At 40.4% G+C, this 20,951-nt stretch overlaps 1 protein-coding gene across 4 annotated transcripts in view; it reads right to left on the bottom strand.

Annotated features, from left to right (window-relative positions):
- mybpc1 (myosin binding protein C1) overlaps positions 1 to 20,951 on the bottom strand; it is a 33,793-nt gene that overhangs the window by 2,003 nt on the left and 10,839 nt on the right. The window contains exons 6-33 of one of the 4 annotated variants that reach the window (XM_037760819.1): positions 19,685 to 19,726; positions 19,077 to 19,118; positions 18,378 to 18,488; positions 17,592 to 17,740; positions 17,360 to 17,477; positions 17,221 to 17,272; positions 16,556 to 16,612; positions 15,235 to 15,243; positions 12,419 to 12,582; positions 12,187 to 12,319; positions 10,127 to 10,135; positions 9,721 to 9,845; positions 9,327 to 9,599; positions 9,056 to 9,221; positions 8,869 to 8,975; positions 8,633 to 8,769; positions 7,356 to 7,515; positions 7,162 to 7,266; positions 6,895 to 7,083; positions 6,200 to 6,334; positions 4,631 to 4,798; positions 4,420 to 4,508; positions 4,145 to 4,340; positions 3,861 to 4,000; positions 3,615 to 3,774; positions 3,140 to 3,276; positions 2,756 to 2,942; positions 882 to 920 (exon numbers count right to left, since the gene is read on the bottom strand). In XM_037760819.1, the coding sequence (XP_037616747.1) occupies positions 901 to 920; positions 2,756 to 2,942; positions 3,140 to 3,276; positions 3,615 to 3,774; positions 3,861 to 4,000; positions 4,145 to 4,340; positions 4,420 to 4,508; positions 4,631 to 4,798; positions 6,200 to 6,334; positions 6,895 to 7,083; positions 7,162 to 7,266; positions 7,356 to 7,515; positions 8,633 to 8,769; positions 8,869 to 8,975; positions 9,056 to 9,221; positions 9,327 to 9,599; positions 9,721 to 9,845; positions 10,127 to 10,135; positions 12,187 to 12,319; positions 12,419 to 12,582; positions 15,235 to 15,243; positions 16,556 to 16,612; positions 17,221 to 17,272; positions 17,360 to 17,477; positions 17,592 to 17,740; positions 18,378 to 18,488; positions 19,077 to 19,118; positions 19,685 to 19,726 (3,380 nt within the window). In that variant the 3' untranslated portion in view covers positions 882 to 900. The remainder of the gene's footprint in view (positions 1 to 881; positions 921 to 2,755; positions 2,943 to 3,139; positions 3,277 to 3,614; positions 3,775 to 3,860; positions 4,001 to 4,144; positions 4,341 to 4,419; positions 4,509 to 4,630; positions 4,799 to 6,199; positions 6,335 to 6,894; positions 7,084 to 7,161; positions 7,267 to 7,355; positions 7,516 to 8,632; positions 8,770 to 8,868; positions 8,976 to 9,055; positions 9,222 to 9,326; positions 9,600 to 9,720; positions 9,846 to 10,126; positions 10,136 to 12,186; positions 12,320 to 12,418; positions 12,583 to 15,234; positions 15,244 to 16,555; positions 16,613 to 17,220; positions 17,273 to 17,359; positions 17,478 to 17,591; positions 17,741 to 18,377; positions 18,489 to 19,076; positions 19,119 to 19,684; positions 19,727 to 20,951) is intronic. The other 3 variants (XM_037760817.1, XM_037760818.1, XM_037760820.1) reach the window with 3 other exon arrangements.

The following is a 20,951-nucleotide window of genomic DNA, read 5'->3' on the forward strand; positions in this document are numbered from 1 at the left end:
TAATCTGTTATAATCTGTGTTCATGTTCACTCCTCTCACTGGAGACACTTTTGGAAACAAGAAGACTCCAGTAAATTACTGTGCACCTCTTAAAGATAGTCCAACATATATAACTACTAATAAAATCACAACGTGTTGTTGTTAGATATAACTTGTTAATCGCTGAGTTTTAGAGATGCTGGTAGGTCGATTTTATTAATTATCTGTAGCTTCATATCTGTGTTATCAATCATCTCATCTCTCTGCAAGAAAGCAACTAAGCATACATCCCAAAATGTCAAAAAAATATTCCTTTAATTACAATACCTGAGTAAATGTTACTTTCCACCACTGTAAGCTAAGGAACACAACAGGAGCTCTCATACACGACTCATCACTCGGTTCCAAACAGAACGTGGAAAATACCCAGTGTTAGTAGTATGCTTTGTTTGGATCCTGTATGATTTCAATTAACAGCAGAAAAAAAAGCCGTCACGTAGACGTCATGTCAATATAAAACTCAGTCCCAGCTCTGGATTTCTCGGCAAAAGGTTAGCAAGTTTGCAAAACGTTTTACTCACCTTGTCTGTGGCACAAAATACATGAGAGGTAGTCTTTGAATTCACTCCATTTCACACCAACGACCATGTCAATCAATTCAAATATTCAAAACAGGGCCGTTAAATTCAGCCAGCAAAGCGGAACTGGAGAATAACTCGGCCAACCTTTTCATGCAAACCTTTGTTTCATTAATGCCCGATTTCACTTGTTCTTTCTCTGTGACCTGCTTTCATGAAGAGGAAAAGCTGCCCATCGACTCAGAAAAGTGAGGTTACAAGCTGGCTGAAAGATGCATAATGAATGACATAAGCTTCATATGCCAAAACCATATGAAAGCTTACCTTATATGAGAACATACATTCACAATTCTTGAGTTTGGACTGGGGGAGAGAGAAGAGAAGAGGGGTTAACCAAATGTTTACATGGAGTTATATGTGTGCACCAGGGAATACAGTTGAGTTATTACTGAACTCTTTTATATGAGGAGTTAAACTGTGTGCCATAAAGGAGACACTAGGACACAAAAACATCACAGCTCTATATGTTATGAATACTGAAGGTGTGACTGGTGACAGACTGTGTGTGGAGGTGGCGTGTTGTGAGGATGAACAAGATGACCGGATGGACTGGACTGGATAGAGTTGTGTGAAGACACGAAGGGGATAAACCTCTACATGTTGCACCAACTGTTCATAAGTTCAAACAGCAAATTGGAGATTGTAGACATCACTACATTCAAACGGGTTGCACCACACAAACTAGTTCTCACTTGTGGACATTAGCTTGTTTAGAGTCAAGAGTAAAAGAGATAATATGGTCGACATATCTGGCCCGACACTTGATTTTTATGCTTTTAAATTACATTTCACAAAAACTACATCTCAAATTACAAAACATTATGCTACTATATTAGTTTAAATGACCAAATAACATTAGCTAGGTTAACATAATCTCACATAACTCTGACAGAAATATTTCTTCATGTATGCATATATCAATAAAGTAAAGTCAAACCTACATTAACTAATGATTGACAGTTAAAGTTAAATATATTGTTTGGCCTCCAAAAGCTGTTATTTTCTGCAGTTATGTTACGATTCACCAAGATTTAACCGACAGGAGACCTCATGCCTTATTGTAACTTCAAACTGAGATGATTTTTAAGATTTTTTTGTGATCATCAATTTACGAAGATACACGTTTTTTGCCCCTTGTAACGTTACTGTTGGCACGGCTGCAGATTTTCAAAGGACTTTTACCTGACTGCTGATAATTTCTCAAATTGACCATCATAACGTTATAATGTTACTAGAAAATAAAGATGAAGGCACCCAGGAATAAATCTAAAAAACATTAATCCAAATTACTTGACTCACTCTCTAGCACACACACACACGCATACGCACACAACTTAACTCTCATACACTCGCCGAGAGATTCGCGTTAAATTTGTTGACAAACTGGTAACGTTAAGGTTCTATAATTTAACATTCGGGATAACAAGTAAGGGATAATGTACAGCTAGCGGGTCATTGTTGTGAAAGAATCCCCTTCAGGGTGATGAGAGATGAGTGCAGCATCGCATGCACTGCTACGTCCTACAAAACCAAACCATCCAGGTGAAATACCAAGTTTTTAAGGAGCCCCATTACAGCTCGTGATGCTACAGTTACTTCCTGTTGATTGCTTTAGATTGGGACGGTGCTACAGATGTTTCCTAGCAACTAATTTACATATCTACTAGCTAAGACATTCCTTAAGTTTTAACTGTGCAACCCAATTTAGGAAATCACCAGAAGCTAGCTAAGTTACTCAGAACTTCAGATGGACTTTACACACAACGGTAGCCATGAATTTACAAATAGCTGGTGCAACCAAATCCAGATACTTACATGTCCGCCGCGTATGTGATCATCCCTTTGGGAGCACTGCGACACACAGTTCAAACACTCCAGTGGAGTTGGTTTCCCAAAGCCACCTTTGCATCCTCATACAAAGGTGACAGATGATTTTGATTAAAAATGATTCATCTGTTTGTTTTTTTTTAGATAAAGACACAAATATTCTTCAATTAATTTTCTGCAGAGGCACTCATAAGAGGCTGTAGTAATGAAGAAATTAAACTAGAGAGGCGAAAAGGCTTTGGGAAACCAGACTCAGATAGAGACAGGTACCCAGGGAGGCACGCTGAGCTTGTCCCCTGGTCCGAACTGACCTTTGACCTCCAGCTTGCAGTCCACTTGGGCCTCTCCCAGGTCGTTGGTGGCCTTGCAGGTGTACATGCCACCATCATAGGGGCTGGGCTTCCTGATCTCCAGAGTACATACTCCCTGGTTGCTAAACATGCGGTAGCGTGGGTCGTCCTGGATGGCGATCTTATTCTTCATCCAGATCACTTTGGCCTGCAGTCAGACAACAGAAACGTCAGCAGCAAATACAATATTATTATTACCAATGATGGCCAAAACTACAAAAATAGGTACTGTTTTTTGGCATACTAGGAAGAGAATCAGTCTTATAATACAACATGATCAACTTGTATATTTACCTGGGTATAATCTATACATGCAACACTTTTACCTGTGGTTCTCCCACCTACCCTTGGGTTGGCACGGACACTACAGTTGAGAGTAGCGTTGTAACCGGCAATAGCAAAAGTGTTGATCAACGGCTGCGTGAACGTTGGCGCCTCGTTGAAGTCATGGTCGCTGTAATCCTGTGTTTTAAGCTGCATGCCTGTTGGGGGAAGGGTAAAGGAATGGGGTTTTGCATGATACTGACGCTGAGCGGTGGTATCATGTGGGAAATCCCCTAAGTGATGAGGGAAAGACAACATTCTTTTGTTTATCATCGGCTGAGTTTACAACACCACTGTTAAAAGGCCTGTCAGTCATAGCGTAACCCCCACTTTAGGGTGGAAAACATCACTGACAGTACCTTTCAGATAACGGCTGTGGAAAAAAATAGTCAGCAAATGAAACAACAACTTTTCGACAACGTGAAATTTGTTCCAAGGTTCTGACTTTGGAAGCATTTTCCCCCATCAGAATTTACTAGTAACCAGTCAGTTTTACCTTCTTTGACGATGAGGGCGCTTTTCTTGGTTTGGGTGGCAGTTTCGCTCAGGCCGCACATGTTCTCTGCAAAGATCCTGAAGAAGTACTCGTTCCCTACCACCAGCTCTGTAATGGTGATGCAGGTGCGATGGTAGTGCTCGATGCATGTGTACCACTCCTATAAAGCAGATCGAAGCACGTTAATGTAAATATTGAATACAGATCATTTTGCAAGTTCAGTATTTTGTAAAGTTAATCTTCCACCATTGTCTTCTTGTCTGCTTTTTGAATGGTGTAGCCGGTTATCGGGGCATTGCCGTTGTCTTTTGGAGGAGTCCAGACCAGAGCCACATTTCCTCCCCAAACATCTTCAATCGTCACACACAGAGGAGGCCCAGGTAGGTCTAACGATCAGAGAAAAGATCATGAGCAGACAATTTGGACTTTGGAACTTTACTTACTTTTTCTAATTCAATTTAAGACTTTTAATACCTTCTAGGGCCTTTTTTGAGGAATCTAAATCCAGTTCTGTTTAAGACTTCACTCACCTACGATTTGTATGTCCAGAATGGCCGTGTCCTGGTGGTTCTCAACCTGCACAGACATCTCATACTTTCCAGAGTGGCTGCGTTCTGCTTTGCGGATGAAGATGATGCTGTCACAGTCTGTGTTGCGGATGCTGACGTGGGTAGCCTCTATGGGCTTGCCCTCCTTCAGCCAGTTGACCTTCGGCCTGGGTTTGCCCTGCAGACATCACACACACAGAGTCCATTATTATGCTCAGAGATACAGCGATTATTGATCGATTGGGAGGTTGCTGTACCATAAATGGCACTACGAGGTTGACTGCTTCTCCAACTCTTCGGGTGTATGTCTGCTTCAAGTGTCGGGGGACGCGGATCTTGGGTGGTTCTGAGGAGGAAACAGACCATAAGGTGTCAATATCGAGCTTTTCCTTCAAAACAACAACTTTTATGCCAAGTAGCAGAGAAGTTCATGCTCAAAAAATCTCCGCAGCAGTTTTCAGAGCTCACCAATAACCTCTTTGACCAGGACGGAGTGCTGAATGGTACGTGGATTGCTGGCTCCGGCAGCGTTGATGGCTTTGACTCGAATTGTTATTTTAGTTCCTGGAGTCAGCCCAGTGATGGTGTACTTGGTCTTCTCTGTCAGCTCCGTGTTGGATACTATCCACTCATCAGCTGTAGTTGAAGAAAAACACTTTGTTAACAGCCTTCACTGAAATTTTTGTGGGCTATGATGACAAACATGTACAAACAGCGTAAGGCCCCTACAAACTACGCGACAACAGAGATCTTACAGGTTCATTGGATGTTCATATGAGATGGATCTAATAAAATTCTGTGTCAGACTGTATGATGAGGCATGTCAGATTGGGCCATGAATGCCTGGTGATTTGCAGCGCTACGATGTTAATTTTAAAAATATGTACACAGCATGATGGATAGAAGTACTCACAATGTGAAAACAAAGTGTTTTCGAGGTCATTTCATGCCATATTTGGATTATTTTGTAGACGTGGGTCATAGCAGCGGTCACATTGTGAGAATTTAGTACTAAAGGCACCAGCATACTTCAGCCAGAGTACTTGTCGTATGGTCAAACAGCGTCTGAAACCCCCTCTCCCAACACCTTTCCAACAATTTCTCTCTTTTTTTCATTCTGTGCACAACTACTTCTGTCATATTTTGTACAAATGAGTGCAAAGGTATGAATGTCATCCAGGAAATATTGTCCAAAAGTGTGTCGTTATCATAGACTGTATATAAGAAGTGGACGTAGTCACCGTGACGTCACCCATTGGTTTGTGGACTGCCGTTTTGAAGGCTCGAGTTCGGCATATTATAATATCATAATGTAACAATTAACTTTCATGAACTGAAAACACACTGTGAAAGGGTTAAAGTTGTAAGACGAAAACGTAGACGACTCCAAGAAAGGACAATGATGTGGTAGCGACCTGTCAATCACATGGTAGCCACGCCCTAAAGCATCCCCTGCTTTATGGTCTATTTGACTCTAAATGGGACCATAATTTACTAAATGAACATCATGCTGTATTGAAGAAGACTTGAAACTAGCGATTGAGACCATAAACTCATATTTACAATGTTTACTGAGGTAATAAATCAAGTGAGAAGTAGGCTCATTTTCTCATAGACTTCTATACAATCAGACTTCTTTTCTTCTGCTGGCTATTAGAAAGAATGCAAGTTTAAGGCACTTCAGCATTAGCTTCACTTTTCACTGGTTGACATATTCCAGTTATTATTATTTCTCACCCTGCTCTATGATGGCTGGTTTTTCATCCTGCCTTCAAGTGTGGTAGTTAGGAACAGCTTTAAACACTATATGTTGTACAATCTAGTTCTTTCTGAGCATACCCATGCATTAAATTACCTTTACAGTTTCTAAGCAGGCATGTTTGGGTGCAAAAGCTCTAAATTGGCTGTTATATGTATCGCAGTGTGATTTAAGACCAATAGTTTCCCCACATCTCTCATAATTGTCAACTTTCGTCTGGAACAGCCCAAAAATCCCACAGTCTGTCGGGGCCTTTAGAAGATCTGAGGTTGTCTTACTTCCTTCTACGCAGTACTCCACTATGTATCCGTCCAGACCGGCAGCTCCGATGGTTTCAGGAGGACGCCACTTTACGGTCACTGTGGTGTCGGTGATATCGTCCACAACCAGCATGGTGGGCTCACTGGTCACAGCTGAGTGGAGATAAAAAGGTTTTAGAGATCAGAAGCCACCATTCCTCATTTTGTTTTCCAACAATGGGTATGAACGAGATCGGAAAACATCCATTTTGGCAGGTCATGAAGACGTGAGCGAGGCGCCTCTCTCTCTGGCTGGTATGCCATGTCAGATCTCATCAGTCCCTGCTCTTTCCATCTATTCTTGTAATCTGAATCATATTTAACTCCTATTGAACCCTCTGACAGACCTGATCTCCTAAACCTCTAATCCGCAGATGATTTGGCAGCCATTATAAAGACATATTTAATATCCTCTAAAGCTCCAGCGTGTCCAGTGGAGGTCACAGTCAGAATGCTTGGGATGGTGGGCTGTGGGGAGGAACAGCTGCGTCGCTGGGGTACCAAGGGCAGATCCCACAAGCACTATCAGCGGGCCCACTCTTTGAAATTTCCTCCATTATCATGAAACGGTTGTTAGATAAACTGGAACCTCGTGTAATACTTTCCTGGACAGATTATTGGCAGCTCAAAGGCCGGTGTTTAGACGGCTATGTGGAGACATTTGTGCTACTCACCGAGGGGAGTAAAGGCTTTGGATGGTTCACTGGGCTTGGACACACCGATGGCGTTGACTGCAAACACCCGCACTTCATATGGCACTCCTTCAATCATCTTCTTGGGTTCGAATGCTGTTTCTTTGATCAGGTCAAAGTTCAGTCTCATCCATCTGGAGCTCTGCTTCTTTTTTCTCTCGATGAAGTAGCCTTTAGAGGAAAAGCTTTGTCATTTAACCACTAACACGTACATTAAAGCTGCGGTAATAAGTACGATGTGATGTTTACCTAATAGTGGTGAACCCCCATCATATTTGGGCGGTTCCCATAACATAGAGCACCAATCACCGCCAACCTCCGGGACCAAGGGAGCCTCTGGAGGGTCGGGGATGTCTGCAGACAACATAGGGCCATGTTAAGGATTCAAGAAACAGATTTCCAATTTCTCCCCTTTTGATTGAGATGTTTTTGCGATCACTTACCTACAACCTTGATTTTGACGCTGGCTGAGGCTTCACCAGCCTCATTCTGCAGGACTATCTTGTAGTTGCCTGTGTCCTCCCGCTCTGTGACGTCGATTGTCAGGCTGGTCTGGTCGCCGTACGTTTCAGCTCGGACACGGTTGCCCGACTCAAGAATCACCTAAGACAAACGAGACAGGAAAAAATACATGTAAGCCTTGAAGGTAAAGTAAAAACTAAAGGCTGGGGAATATTCTATATTTTTGGTATTGTCAACAAATCTCATGAAAATACCAAAACTAACAATGAAGGACTAACGTTACACTGTTGTAAATAAGATATCCATTTTCATTCATTTAATGTCGCCAGTGCATTACTTTAGAGCGGTGAACAGACAGTTTGACTGAAACTACTTTGTAAGTGTACATTATCAGGAATTAATGGATACCCTGCAGCCAATCAGAATCGAGTATTCACCCTGACCATGGTATAATTTAAGTTATTCCCACATATACCTTCCTACTGCTGGAAATACTCAATAGAGCAACAAATGTGTAATAATCCACTGCTGAAAATAGCTCCCAACAAATGCACTATTTCCATCCATCCATTATCTGTAACCGCTTATCCTATTCAGGGTCACTGGAGCTGATCCCAGCTGACATTGGGCGAAGGCAGGGTACACCCTGGACAGGTCGCCAGACTATCACAGGGCTGACACATAGAAACAGAAGATCATTCATGCTCACATTCATACCTACGGGCAATTTAGAGTCAACAATTAACCTGCATGTCTTTGGACTGTGGGAGGAAACCGGAGAACCCGGAGAAAACCCACGCTAACACGGGGAGAACATGCAAACTCTACGCAGAAGGGCCCCAAGCCGGATTCGAACCTACCTCAACGCCTGTGAGGCACGCAAAATACTGTGAATATTATATGGCTAAGGCTTTTATTGTGAAAGGTAAGAATGGAAAAATTGGATATGGTCTGCGCTGCCTTTGTCAAGATTGAAAGGAGTAATAAAGTTTCCATCCTGGTTCAGACTACGGAGCTTCCATGTTGTTGTTTTATCAATATAGCTGCAACTCAACCCGTTCCGCACAGCTTGATTGGTTGATGCCTTTAAAATGATGCCGCTTTTTTGTAATATTTGTGGTCTGTGTGAAAGTATTCATGACAAAAGCAACAATAATCGCACGGTGTGTAAAGGCCTTTAGTCTTTTCCTGGCATTTCCTGGCAAGAAAACGCCAGCCATATGTTTTAAAAGTGTTTGAACTTAAGATTGAAGCTCACCCTTTCTCCCTTCATCCAAATCACCCTGGGTGCTGGTTCTCCACTGATGGGGATCTCCAAGCGAAGTTTGTTTCCTGCCACAATTGTCACTGTGTTGTCTGGGAAGTTCATGCTCTCCAAGTGCACCCTTGGTGGGTCTACATAAAAATGAAATCACACCATTAAAAAAACAATTACGTCAAGGTGTTTTTTTTCAGTCAAGATATAAAATTGTCCAATCCAAAGAAGTTGTGTACCAATGATGTGAATTTTGGCAGAGAGGCTCTGTGAATATCCCTCAGGTACAAAAGTGTAATCTCCTGCATCATGAAGGGAGGTGACCGCAATGTCAAGATGATGGTTCCTGGAAAACCAAAATGACGTTAGATGGCTTAGTTTGTGTGAAACTGGTTTAAAAAAAGGAGTTTAAAAAGGTTTACATGCCTATTTCTGTGTAGGATGGTGATGCGGTCATTGGGCTGGATCAGCTGTCCATTCCTGTACCAACGACCTGGAACGTTACCGGGGGAAATCTCACAGTGCATCTTGAGGGGTTGACCCAGCCTCACCGTCATATTCCCCAGGTCCTGGAACACCTTCAGCGGTTTCACTAATTAAATATATGAGAAGCGTATAGAACCGAATAGAGCACATTATTAATACTGGTTCCTTTGAAAAGCTCGCAATCAAACAGACATTATGGGACGTTACATACAGTCAACCTGAACGCGAGCCTCAGATGTGCCACCGGAAGCCATGATGGAGTACGTCCCGGTGTCCTCCCTGGAGGCGTCATCAATCACCAAGTAGTGTTTTGTTCCGTCACACTTGACTCGGTATCTGGAACGCACTCCTGTAGGAATTTCAACACCGTTCTTCATCCATTTGACTTGAGCACCTTCCTCTGACACTTCGCACTCCAGCTCAATCCTCTCATTCACTGTGGTCGCCACTTTCTCGATACCTTTAAGTATCTTAACTGGCAACTCTATAAGACAAGAGAGGAAAAATAACTTACTGATTGGCTCACTAACAAATCTGCAACACATCATATGTCATTATGCACTTCTTCAGAAGTGTAAATAAAGGTGAACAGGTAATCGAGATACCTTTGACAAAGAGCTCTGTGGCGCATTTCTCGTCTCCCGCAGCTACAGAATACGCCGCGTCATCATTCGAGGAGCAGTTGTTGATGACCATAATCCTTTGTGTGCCCTTATGCTCAAAAATATACCTAAACAGGAAGCCCATTAGTCACATCACTGATCATCTACACTATGTATGAGTCTATGAATGGATTCTATTACAAGATATTAAGTAAAGGAAAGTTGAAAGTTGGCTTCAGAAACCAAAAATCATTGTTAAAATCAAAATGTACAGCAGTGTTGACAAAATAAACATCATTATTATACTCAACATGCATCAAGTGCACTTCACAAGGTTTGACAGAGGGATGGGATCACGCCAAAAACACTGACATGGAGAAGAGAGAATCGACTGGACGGATGGACTTACTTCCTATTACTTAAGGCCAGTAGTGGAGCCAGAATTGGGCCGGAGCACAGGAAGTGTGAAGGAGGTGATTATGGCAGACAGGAAAGAGCATCATGGTATGACACATAGATAGACAAATAGACAAAGACAGAGAGACGTCATGCCTGGAGGGGTTTATGTAGTCGACAAATAGTGTCAACAGAGAGAGAGTGTTTATTATAGTGACGTCTTCAGACGGAGCCTTGGAGACCCAAACCAGAAAACAGCAATAACCTCCCAGATGGCTTTAACTTTGCATGGCTTTGAACAGAAGCTTCATCTAATGTACACAAACTTAGACGGAGTGTTTATCTAGTTTACAAGTCTGCAATCCTAATATCTATTCTAGGATTCTATAAAGAAACACCTTTAATTGCATTAATTGCATCATTGTCTCTCAATTTGGTATTACATCCTATTAATATCCTTATCAGCAAAGAGTAATATGCTACCATATTGTGAGATATGCATTTTATCAATATAATTATTATTTTAAAAGACATGAAGGCACAAAAACATTTTATTATGTTTGAGTGGTTGAGATTAAAACCTGCATTAAATGCCTTTTTGGGCCACTAGGAGGTAGTTAAATAAGTTGTAAACACTGACATATTATCACCTTTTAAGTTGATATTAAAATATTATGTTATTGTCATAAATATATTAGTCATAGCAGCTTTAAACTAGAATTACCGCTTCGCAGCTGTATGCCTCCATCAACCAGTCAAATTGCAGTTTACATCCATGTCTGTCCAACATGTCATCACTTCATTATTTTATCCTGATAGACATTTGTGTGAAATTGTCATAATTAGCATATGAATTCTTGAGTTGTGGGCAAAAACGTGTTCTGTGAGGTCACAGGGACCTTTGACCACCAAAATCCAAAGTGTGTTTGTGCCAAATTTGAAGAAATTAATTCAAGGCGTTCCTGAAATATCACGAGAATGAATGGGATGGCCTTGACCTTTGACCATCAAATTCTAATCAATTCATCCCTGAGTCCAAGCGGACATTTGTGCCAAATTTGAAGAAATTCACTCCAGGCATTCCTGAGATATCGCATTCACTATATCATATCATATCTCACTAACTATTAACCTCTTAACCGTCGGCCTGGCTGCTAGAGTGAAGATACTGGTATCATATGAAACTAGAAAACCGAATCGATTGGTACCAACCATGTCATGTTAGCTTGTCGGGAAGAACGTTAACTAACACTCCAAAATTACGCACATTTTTGTCGAGGAAAAACTGACATGGCCATTTTCAGGTCGCCGTGTAATAAGCAGGATAATGTACAGCTATGGTCATTGTTGTGAAACAAACCCACGCGTCGCGTCAGGGTGCCGCATCGCTGAACATTATCCCTTACTTACTATGTGATTTAACATCTATTAAATTAAATTTGTTCCAAAGCCAGCCTTGGTTAAAGACCTTTGAAGGAGGTACCACCTTTTTCCTGTACAGAGGAGGACATATACAGTAGTTAATGTCAATTAACTACAACAGTTGACATCATACACTGCATCGACACCCAAATGTAGCTCTGGGGCCTTTTATACAGCCCTGTGAATTCACAATGGACCTAATATGTGTGTGAGAAACTGTGTGGAAACTGATTAGAGCGACATTAGAGTCAAGAGAATGTTATTTTTTCACGAGCAATGGTTCACAGTGTGCTGCGCATGTGTAAAACTGTAAAGGTGATGTAAGGTTACACTAGAAATACTGTCTTATTAAGCCTTGTTTAAGTTTTAATATATTTCTGTGGGGTTATTTGTAAAAATGTAGGTCTGTGTTGAGCTGAAGTAAATTAGTAAAAAGAGGACACAATGGATGAATGTGTGTGGTGTAAAACATGTGAACCATTGTGCATTTGAGTGGTGACAAAACATTATGTGAAATCACATAATATCAGAAAACTGGTGCCACAAATGAAACGCATTTTCAAAAGCATGTGTTTCATTCGCACCGTGTTGAAGGTGAGAAGACACAGAAGATAGGCTGAAGAGAAAATGTCATGCGATGTCGGTACATACTTGGGAGTGGGTCTGATTTCTTGTCCGTTCTTGTACCACTTCAGCTCAACCGTGGGGTCGGCCAGATCGACCACCAAGCGGATCTTTCCACCTTTGTCCACCTGATAGGCTGGTTCCAGTTTCTTCGCAAAAGCTGTGAAAAGACGAAACGAAGGTCACAAAAGAGACACCGAGACCCAGATTCCATTCAGACCAGACGTGAAGACTGATATTCACCAAAGCACTGACTTACCATCGCTTTTCTTCACCTCTTTTGGGATCTTCTTCATCCTCCGCAGCAGACCCCTCAGATCTGTGATGCCGTACATAAAGGCAATTTTCTCGTACTGATCTGGCCGGGCGCCCTTCAGGATCTCCCACACATCAACATCTGGAGTGTCATCCGGTTTCACCTCCCTAGTTGTGCCGGATACGAGGGAACGATTTTAGGGCAGGAGTCATAGGCTGGTGTTTGCAACGTGTCCTGAGGAACTACTCATTAACCTCTATACAATTGGAGTCTTTCAGGCATTGGTAGGTTCACCCCTTAAGCTTTACAATCTTATTTTACTGAGTTAATGTTTTCCTTGGATATTGCCCTGCAATTTTTGGTTTGCATATCCTATTTCGTTCCTCGGGACATGTCACACAAAGGGATGGGCATGGTGAGCTGTCTACCTGTGTGTTGACATCGGCTCTGGAGTCAAATGTTAAATGTAACACAAGACACTCTCTAATTTGTTGAGAAGAAATGGAGGGTTAATTGTGTCTTGCATGTTATTTTATTTTGTAAACCACATTAATTGTGAACTGGGAAGTATAGAGAGCGACGAACACCATGTAGGGAGGAGGTCGGGGTGGATGAGTAAGTCAAAAAACACTGGACGTTTGCCCAGAAGACCGGTGTTCGTGTCCCGTGTGAAACCACAAGTCAAAGTTGATTTATTTGTCACGTAACTTCCGTACTTAAGTTACAGCACTTCCGGAGTTATTTCAACCCAAACCACGGCCTTTTTCTAAACCTAATTAAGTAGTTTTGTTGCCTAAACCTAACCAAGTCGATCTATTCCTAAACCTAACTAAGTAGTTTTATTTTGAAAAGACTGGAGTGGAAATTGACACGTGCGTCACGTGTTGCTGGACATTCATATATGTTGTTGAAAATCATGCTGAGCGTCACGAAAAAAGGGGAAATTTGTGTCAATGTACACGAATCAAATAGTTTAAATTTCGTGACTATTTCACGAACTGCCGTGAGACTGTGTTGGACTCTGAAATATCAGTAGCATAACTGTGCTGTGATTGATAAATCCACCGCGCTGTCCGTGGTGCTGAAGCAGCAGACAGATCAGTCATTTTAAAAAAGACTTTTTCTGAGTCCCACCCTTGTCTTGGATCTAAAATGTTCTCTATTAAAAATATTAAAAATTACAGGAAAAAAAAGAGTCGTTTATGGGGCGGTTCGCTAGTCGTGGGTGAACTAAACAAATCGCCGACTGCTTATGACCTCTCATCACATGTCTGTAAGTTGTGAGCAGCTCAGTCAAAGAGGAATCTTCTCTTCTCAAATCTTTTTTTTTAGATCTGAAGAGGTAAAAACTGTAGTATTCAACATAAAAGATTGGAAAAAAAGTCAGTAAATAAACGTTGGTTTGTTTAACAGGTTTTAGTTGGTTTTTTTTATTTTTCTTATTTCTTGACCTCTTGTTTAGGTCCTCAATTCCAATTTTGTTAAAACCACAACTCTAAACGGTGCGTGCAAGATAAGTCGGTGACAATAATCTACAAAATGAACTGCAACATAATATCTTGTTCTCCTGGGTGACTAGCTATCGTTCTGAGGTCTTAGTTAAATGCAATGGCAGGAGTATTTCTAACATCTATCATACATTTGTTTGTTATAGGGAATGAAAAAAGAGTTTCCAGAGGGACTAACATCGCCAAAATGTGAGATTTTGTTATATGTTCCAGTCAGTTGTTGTGCTACACAAAGAGCCACTTAGCAGATTTTCTCATTGTTATAATATTCTAACATTTAGGGTTTCCATTAAATCCACAATAATGACTATAAAATGGCTTTTTAAGGTTTCTACCATGCATCCAGTGTTGAAGGGGAAACATTAAATGGGAGCTGAATTAAGGAGGAAATTTGAGTTGGGTTGTTTTAGTTTGGACACAAGACTTACAGAGTAAATGTAGGGGATGAAACAAGGGTTTTATCAGTGTTGTAGGATTAAATTAGCACAAAAATGTTTCCATTTTGTGAAAAAATGCTGAATCATTCAACTAACTGTAATGCTGAACACTTTTGTTTGTAATAACATGATATGCAGCATGCAGGGATACAGGGGAAACCTCCAATATTACATATTTTTAATGCTGATTTTAAGGTCTTTCCTTTTGCTCTCATGAACTGGCCCATCCCTTTGCTTGTTGTTGGTTTGAGTGATCACTTCAGAGATGCTCCGACGCTGTTAGATAATGATACTGAAGATGTTAGATTAGTGAGATCCAAGTTAATAAACTTTGTATCCATTAGTGTACATAAAGAACATTCAGACAGCCCTTTCTTTCATAGACATTTGTCCCAAATGTCCGAAAGATTGGAGGTGAATAGCGTCAAATATTATTCCATTCTATGTTTGTGTTTCTCATCTGTTTATTTTCAGGCAATTATGAAGAAAGCTGAAATAAACATGGTGATATTTGCCTTGTATTTCTATGTTGAAATAAAACGACAATGTAGAGATAACACTATTTTACAGCATCATTTCTCCATGGCCCACGAGCACATCGTTAATGATCCAAAATGGTGCACTCTGCCTCATAAAGGTGGCGTTGGACTTCAGTGTGTTTATGATGCAAGGCCCATTTCCATCATTATTGATTGCTGACAGAGCGGTTAGGAATGCTGCCTTCAAATGAAGTGTTACCGTACTACAGGAGGCCAACACTCTTGCTCGTCCAATTCCTAGAGCTACACGTCATGCTGGGGACTCTAAAGGGTTACAGTACTCACCCGCAGTAAGGTCTAATCATTTTAACAAACTATGACTTCTCTCTACTAACCTTTGATTTCTGAATATGTAGGGGAGAAGAAGAGACAAGCCCAAAATAAATGTATAACTTCGCCGGTGAACAATGTCACTGCCAAGGACTATTTGTACTCACACTTGAACGTTGCACTGTATCATCTGAAATATGCATCATGGTGTTTTATTCTGAGCCACCACCGTAGCTTTGGTAAACCAGAGGTTTTCAAACTGTGAGGCGCGCCTCCCAAAATTCACATCCTTTCTCAAGAGTTATAACTCAGTCAAATCTGACTACACAGATATGATACAGATATTTTTAGATTCAGTGGGATTTACACTTTCAGGGGATATCATAAACTCCAATGACTGTCGTGAATAAACGTCCATAAACCCGCTTAGAAATCGTAGAATAAAGACGCTCCTTAAAGCTCCAGAACTTGCCTGAGAGTCATCCAATTTTAAGTCTTCAGTATCAAAGTAATCCAGTTGTATTTGTCTGTACATTCATGGGTACATTACAAAAGGGAACTTTAAACTTTAAACAAAGCATGGATCTATCATAGCGATCAGGGTTTATTGTGTCATTAATTAGTGATGAGATAACGATGCCACAGTGACAAAATGATACCGGTAATCACCTGCTGAATGCTTTGCTGTATGTTAAATATCTACCGACCTTACTCTTCAATTTAAGATTGCATTGTTGCTTGGCATCAAGATTTTGATGTATCAGCCATGTGATCGAGGTAGGCGTACTCGTCGCTTTCGCCGCTTGAATTGAGCGGGGCATCTGCGCATCAGCCGGCGCTGCGTATGTGCTTTTTAAATGGTGTGCAGACTCAGTCTACTCAGCACACCGCAGGCATATGCTGGCGTGGTTATGATGCGGACTCACCCCCTCCGTGCAACAAACAGAAGCGCAAAGCTAATCCGCTGAAATCGAGGTCTGTCTGAATATTTTACCTCGCACGAATGTTTCGCAGCATTCTTAAGAACCCACAAAATCAGTTTTTATAAATTTCCGTGCAAATTTTTCGGGCGAAAATCCACGCTTGGTGTGAAACGGCTTTTAACTTACATACTGCCTGATTGTCTCTCAAGTCGATGTAAGACAAAGACTAACAATATGAATGACAAAATCCATTAAGACGAGCGATTTTGTCTGAGTGGAGGGCCCACAGAGTCAGACTTTGAAAACCCCTGGTAAAGCATAATGCGTCATCTGTAGAAATGTATGTGCCACTCATACAGTAGCATACAAATCATATTTACAACAGATTTGAAAAAAAGAGAAAAAGGGCTTAAAAAATACTGAAAAGGACAAAATCCAGTCAGGGTCGAGATGTGATTCTCACCTATGTTTAAGGAGACCACTAAAGTCAAGCTCTCCTGCATCCTCTTGTCCTTCACTGCTGTTGTTAACAAGGAGAGATTAATAAAGATTTAATCAGAGTTGAAACAGTTACAGGCACTAGAAAACAATGCTAAAACAGCAACACAAAGCAAAGGCTCTGGCGTCAATCGGTGCGTTGGCTCCGAGCGAACCCACGATTAACGCTTACACAAAACCACTTGTTCTGTCTTTTCTGGATGAAAAGCTTGAAACGAGGTGTTTTTGCGTAAGAGAGCGTTCCCAGGCAACGTTGCCACAGTGTTTTGGCAATGTTGAAGCAACATTACTGAGCAGCAACATTGTGAAACTGGGATGCTTTGCATTGCTTTCAAGACACATTGTTTGGAGGGAGATTTAAAATGCAAGAGTTGGCCTTTAACTACACGACATCGAGTCGGCTGGTTGATTTGTAATTACCTTTGAGAAAGGTTAATGACATTATTACAACCATCTTGTCACACTTAAATGTTGTACAATACTAGATATGTTTATCACACATGTTCTTTTCTTCACTTTTCAGGAGTATTTATTAGTATTAATCCTATTTTCTGAAATGAATACCTTGTTTTTTTTCAGTTGAAGTGAAAATAAAGGAAATACTTTACTGTTTCATACTGAATTTGTTACCTTCTTTTGAAAGCTGAACGAATATCAATATTCTGTGAGCCCTGTTCAGTTTCTGTAAGACAGTAACAACACATATGCTGGTCTGTATTTTGTCAACATATTAGAATGAATATAATATAACTTTGATGCTTTAACAAACCTTTAACTTCCAAGTCAAAGGAACAGCTGTCAAACTTGTCCTTGTAGGTGACTTCACACCTGTAGTTTCCAGCATAGTTGTCTTTGGCCTTGATGATGAGCATCTCAAATGTATGTATCTGCCAGGGAGTGATATATATATATAAGGATTGGTTTAACAGCGCCTACTGTGATGTGGTGCTCCCGTAGGAGCTGGGACAGGTGGGTGGGGGGGGGGCCTTGCTGTACAGTACCTTGGTCAATCGGTCAAAGGTCTCTTTCAGCTGTAAGTGCTTTCCTGTCTTGCTGGCCAGATCCATCCATTTCCCTTTGAACCACTTGATAGTAGGTTTGCGGAGGAGATCTTTGGCCTCCACCTTGGCAACAAAGCTGATGTCTCCACCTTTAGACAGAAAATACAACATGATCACAGACAGAAAGTGTCCAAAAACGTCCAATAAAATAAACAATTAACGTCACACTGAAAGATGATTTAATAAAAGCATAAAGACTGAAAACAGGGGGGAATAGCTAATGTTTTTTTGTGTGTGACTCAGGGACGCCTGTGATTACAAAAAAAATACTGTAAATCTAAGACCATTTACATATAAATCACAAATGAAACATGTCATTTTTACATTTTCTTTCTGTCATTTTGAAATTTCTTGAAAAAAACTGTAAAAAAAAGTGTTTTTTTTACAGTGTAGTTTAGGTAAAAAAAAACTAAAGACGTTAATTTGTACAAAAAAAAAAGTGAAAAATCAGCAATTTCTGGTTTTACGCGGATATATACTTTGTTTTGCATTTTGTTACCTTTAGACAGAGCCATGCTAGCTGTTTCCCTCTGTTTACAGTCTTTATGCTAAACTCAGGTTGTAGCTTCATGACAGTGGTATCGGCCTTACCATCTAACTCTTGGCAAGAAAGCAAATAAGCGTATTTCCCAAAAATGTCTAACTATGTCTTTAAGGCTTAAAAGACTCAATGTACCACCCTCAAAAAATTCTCATATTTTGCCAGCTCCATCTGCTGTCACTCACCCACAGGGACAACGGCACTATGGGGACTCTCTATCATCAGGGTGGATATTGGCGGGGTGTCGATGGGCTTGTCCAGGTCCTCTGGGTTCTGGCCCTCTCCCAGAGACCACACTGGTCAGTCAGGAGAAACACATACATGACACAGCGCTCTCCATTGTCATTGTGCAGGGAAAAAATATAGCAATACAGTACGGTTGAGGAATTCATACACCCACCTTTCACTTTTGATCTGAAAGGTTTTGTCTTACCAGAGGAGAGTTGTACATACAGACAGACTGACGTACACATATTCTCACTTTCAACCATCCCACCTCATACAGCATAAATTAAGCTCTTTGCAACACGGAAAGCATGAAACAGACAATGTGGAATACAGGAAGTGTGTCTAAGCAGACATTTCCAGCAAAATATAAAAGATGATGTAAATTCTTCATCCTCCTGATGCTCCAGTCCTTTTTTCAATGGGAGGTCTGAATGTCAGAAAAGCAATCTTTTTCATGTTGCACACCATATTGCTGAGGCAATTTAACCTGCTAAACTGCTGGCAAAGCCTCCATTTGACCAGCTATGACGGTAAAAACAGGAAACTGGTTGAGTCACAATCTGACTTTCTTGATACCGGTTTAAATTCCTCTTGGAGTGTATGAATAAATAAACATAGTTACCATACGAGTATTTTTTTGGCTACCACTTTATTACCTGAGTCTTTTCTGCCCATGGTTGGCACAGGGACGCTATCATCTAAACAAAGACAGAGAGAAATTTACAGCATATTGTAAGGAATAGTACTGTAAAGTCCACTGAAGCAAGCACACACTCATAAAAAAGTAAAACCCACAAGCAATTACAGATTTGCAAGCATTAACCCGAGGAATTCTGAATCAAGGGTCTGATTTAAATTAAAAAAATCTATAATATGCTGTTTGTTTTGCTTTATCTTGAATATTGATTACTGATTGCAAAACCTAGATATGACTGTTATGACCAGAATTCCAAAATGTATTCACATAAATGGCAATTTATGTGTACAGAAAACAAAAAAAACATGATCATGTTACACCCTGAAAGAGGAATTAACATAAAGAAAAGTAATTTGTATTAATAGATGTATGTTAATTTGTTAGCAAAGACATTTTGAACATCTTCACTTTCTTGTATTGAGAAGCTAACTTCTAAAAACACATAAAAAAATACCTAAAAAATTAACATATTTCCTACATTCAAAGAGTGGGTGATTCTGATTTAAAGTCGGATACTGGTTTCAGAGGTGCTAAAATGGTGGTAGGATTTAACAGAGGGGATCTTACTGAGCAGCTCAATTGAGAGTTTCTTGAGTGAACTGCCGTCCTCTGTGAAAAAAAGCACAGTCGTCATTGAAATTAATGAGGATAAACTCAACTACTTTAGGTGGTTTGATGAATATTGTGTCTGCATCACCCACACTGATAGCTGCTGGATGTTTTCCATTCAAAAGCTCAAGGAAACAGCTGTGAACTTGTTTTTTTTTTTGTAGTTTGGAAGTTAACCCAACCCACCTTTGAAACCTTTTCTCTTGTAAAACCGAAATATTTTGGTTTTAAGACAAAAAGTCTTCAAGGATTTGGTCTTACTGGTTTGGTTTGGTTAACTTCCCCATTGCACAACAGCTTAATGTAGCTTTTTCAATGGGAAGCATCCAGGATTGTCTCTCAGAGAGTCCCAGGTGGTTAAACATATAACTATAAATGATATTAAAATATAAGCAAGATAATTTAGAACACTTAGACCTTTTGGTACATTAATTTATTTGCTGCCTTACCAACGTCAAACGTGCCATTTCCCTACTCTAAACCGTCGTAGTTACAAACTATTTTAGTGTATATAGCATGAAGAAGTTGAAAGTGAGTTTAACTAGTAGTTACCTGATATTTTTTTACTATAAAGACGGACGACATGGGCCAAAATAAAAAGTCAAAGTACACGTCAAATACATTTTTCCCAAAGATGGATCTGTCATTTTAGATGATTTTATCACGCTGCTGTATGTTCAAGTGTTAATTTTTCTGATAAGTTTGGTTTTAATTAGTTATTTGATGCTATAAAAAGGGGATGTGACGTCATGATTGACAGCTGTCTATGAAGGAGAAGAAGAAGGAGATTGACAGTTGTGATTGACAGCTGCTCTGGGAGTAGGAATGTGAAGAGGAGATGTAACTTTAACTTTCCATAACTGTGATTGTCTGTTTAAAACATTAACACGAGTGCGTAATAGAATATGCGTCAATCTGATCATATATGTATTTTACAGAGATATTATGGTTAATAGTTGTGCCTTTCTAGCCAAACAGCTTCCGTGGTGTTAACGTAGCAGCCTTGTGGCTCTCACACTAACGAGCTGCAGCCGTGCTCAGCTCGTGATTGGCTGAGGCGGTTGTATGGGCGGGACCTTGATCAATACTGTACAGACGAGATGGATATTTGAAATTTGACTTCACTTTTGTACAATATATATTTCCTGTTGCAGTTAAGGAATATCAACATGAGAGTATAAACTGATATTAAGGCAGCAAGTAAATTATTTTCCCAAATGTCTGA

Source organism: Sebastes umbrosus, chromosome 23 (genome assembly GCF_015220745.1).
Source record: "Sebastes umbrosus isolate fSebUmb1 chromosome 23, fSebUmb1.pri, whole genome shotgun sequence".
Taxonomy (NCBI): domain Eukaryota; kingdom Metazoa; phylum Chordata; class Actinopteri; order Perciformes; family Sebastidae; genus Sebastes; species Sebastes umbrosus.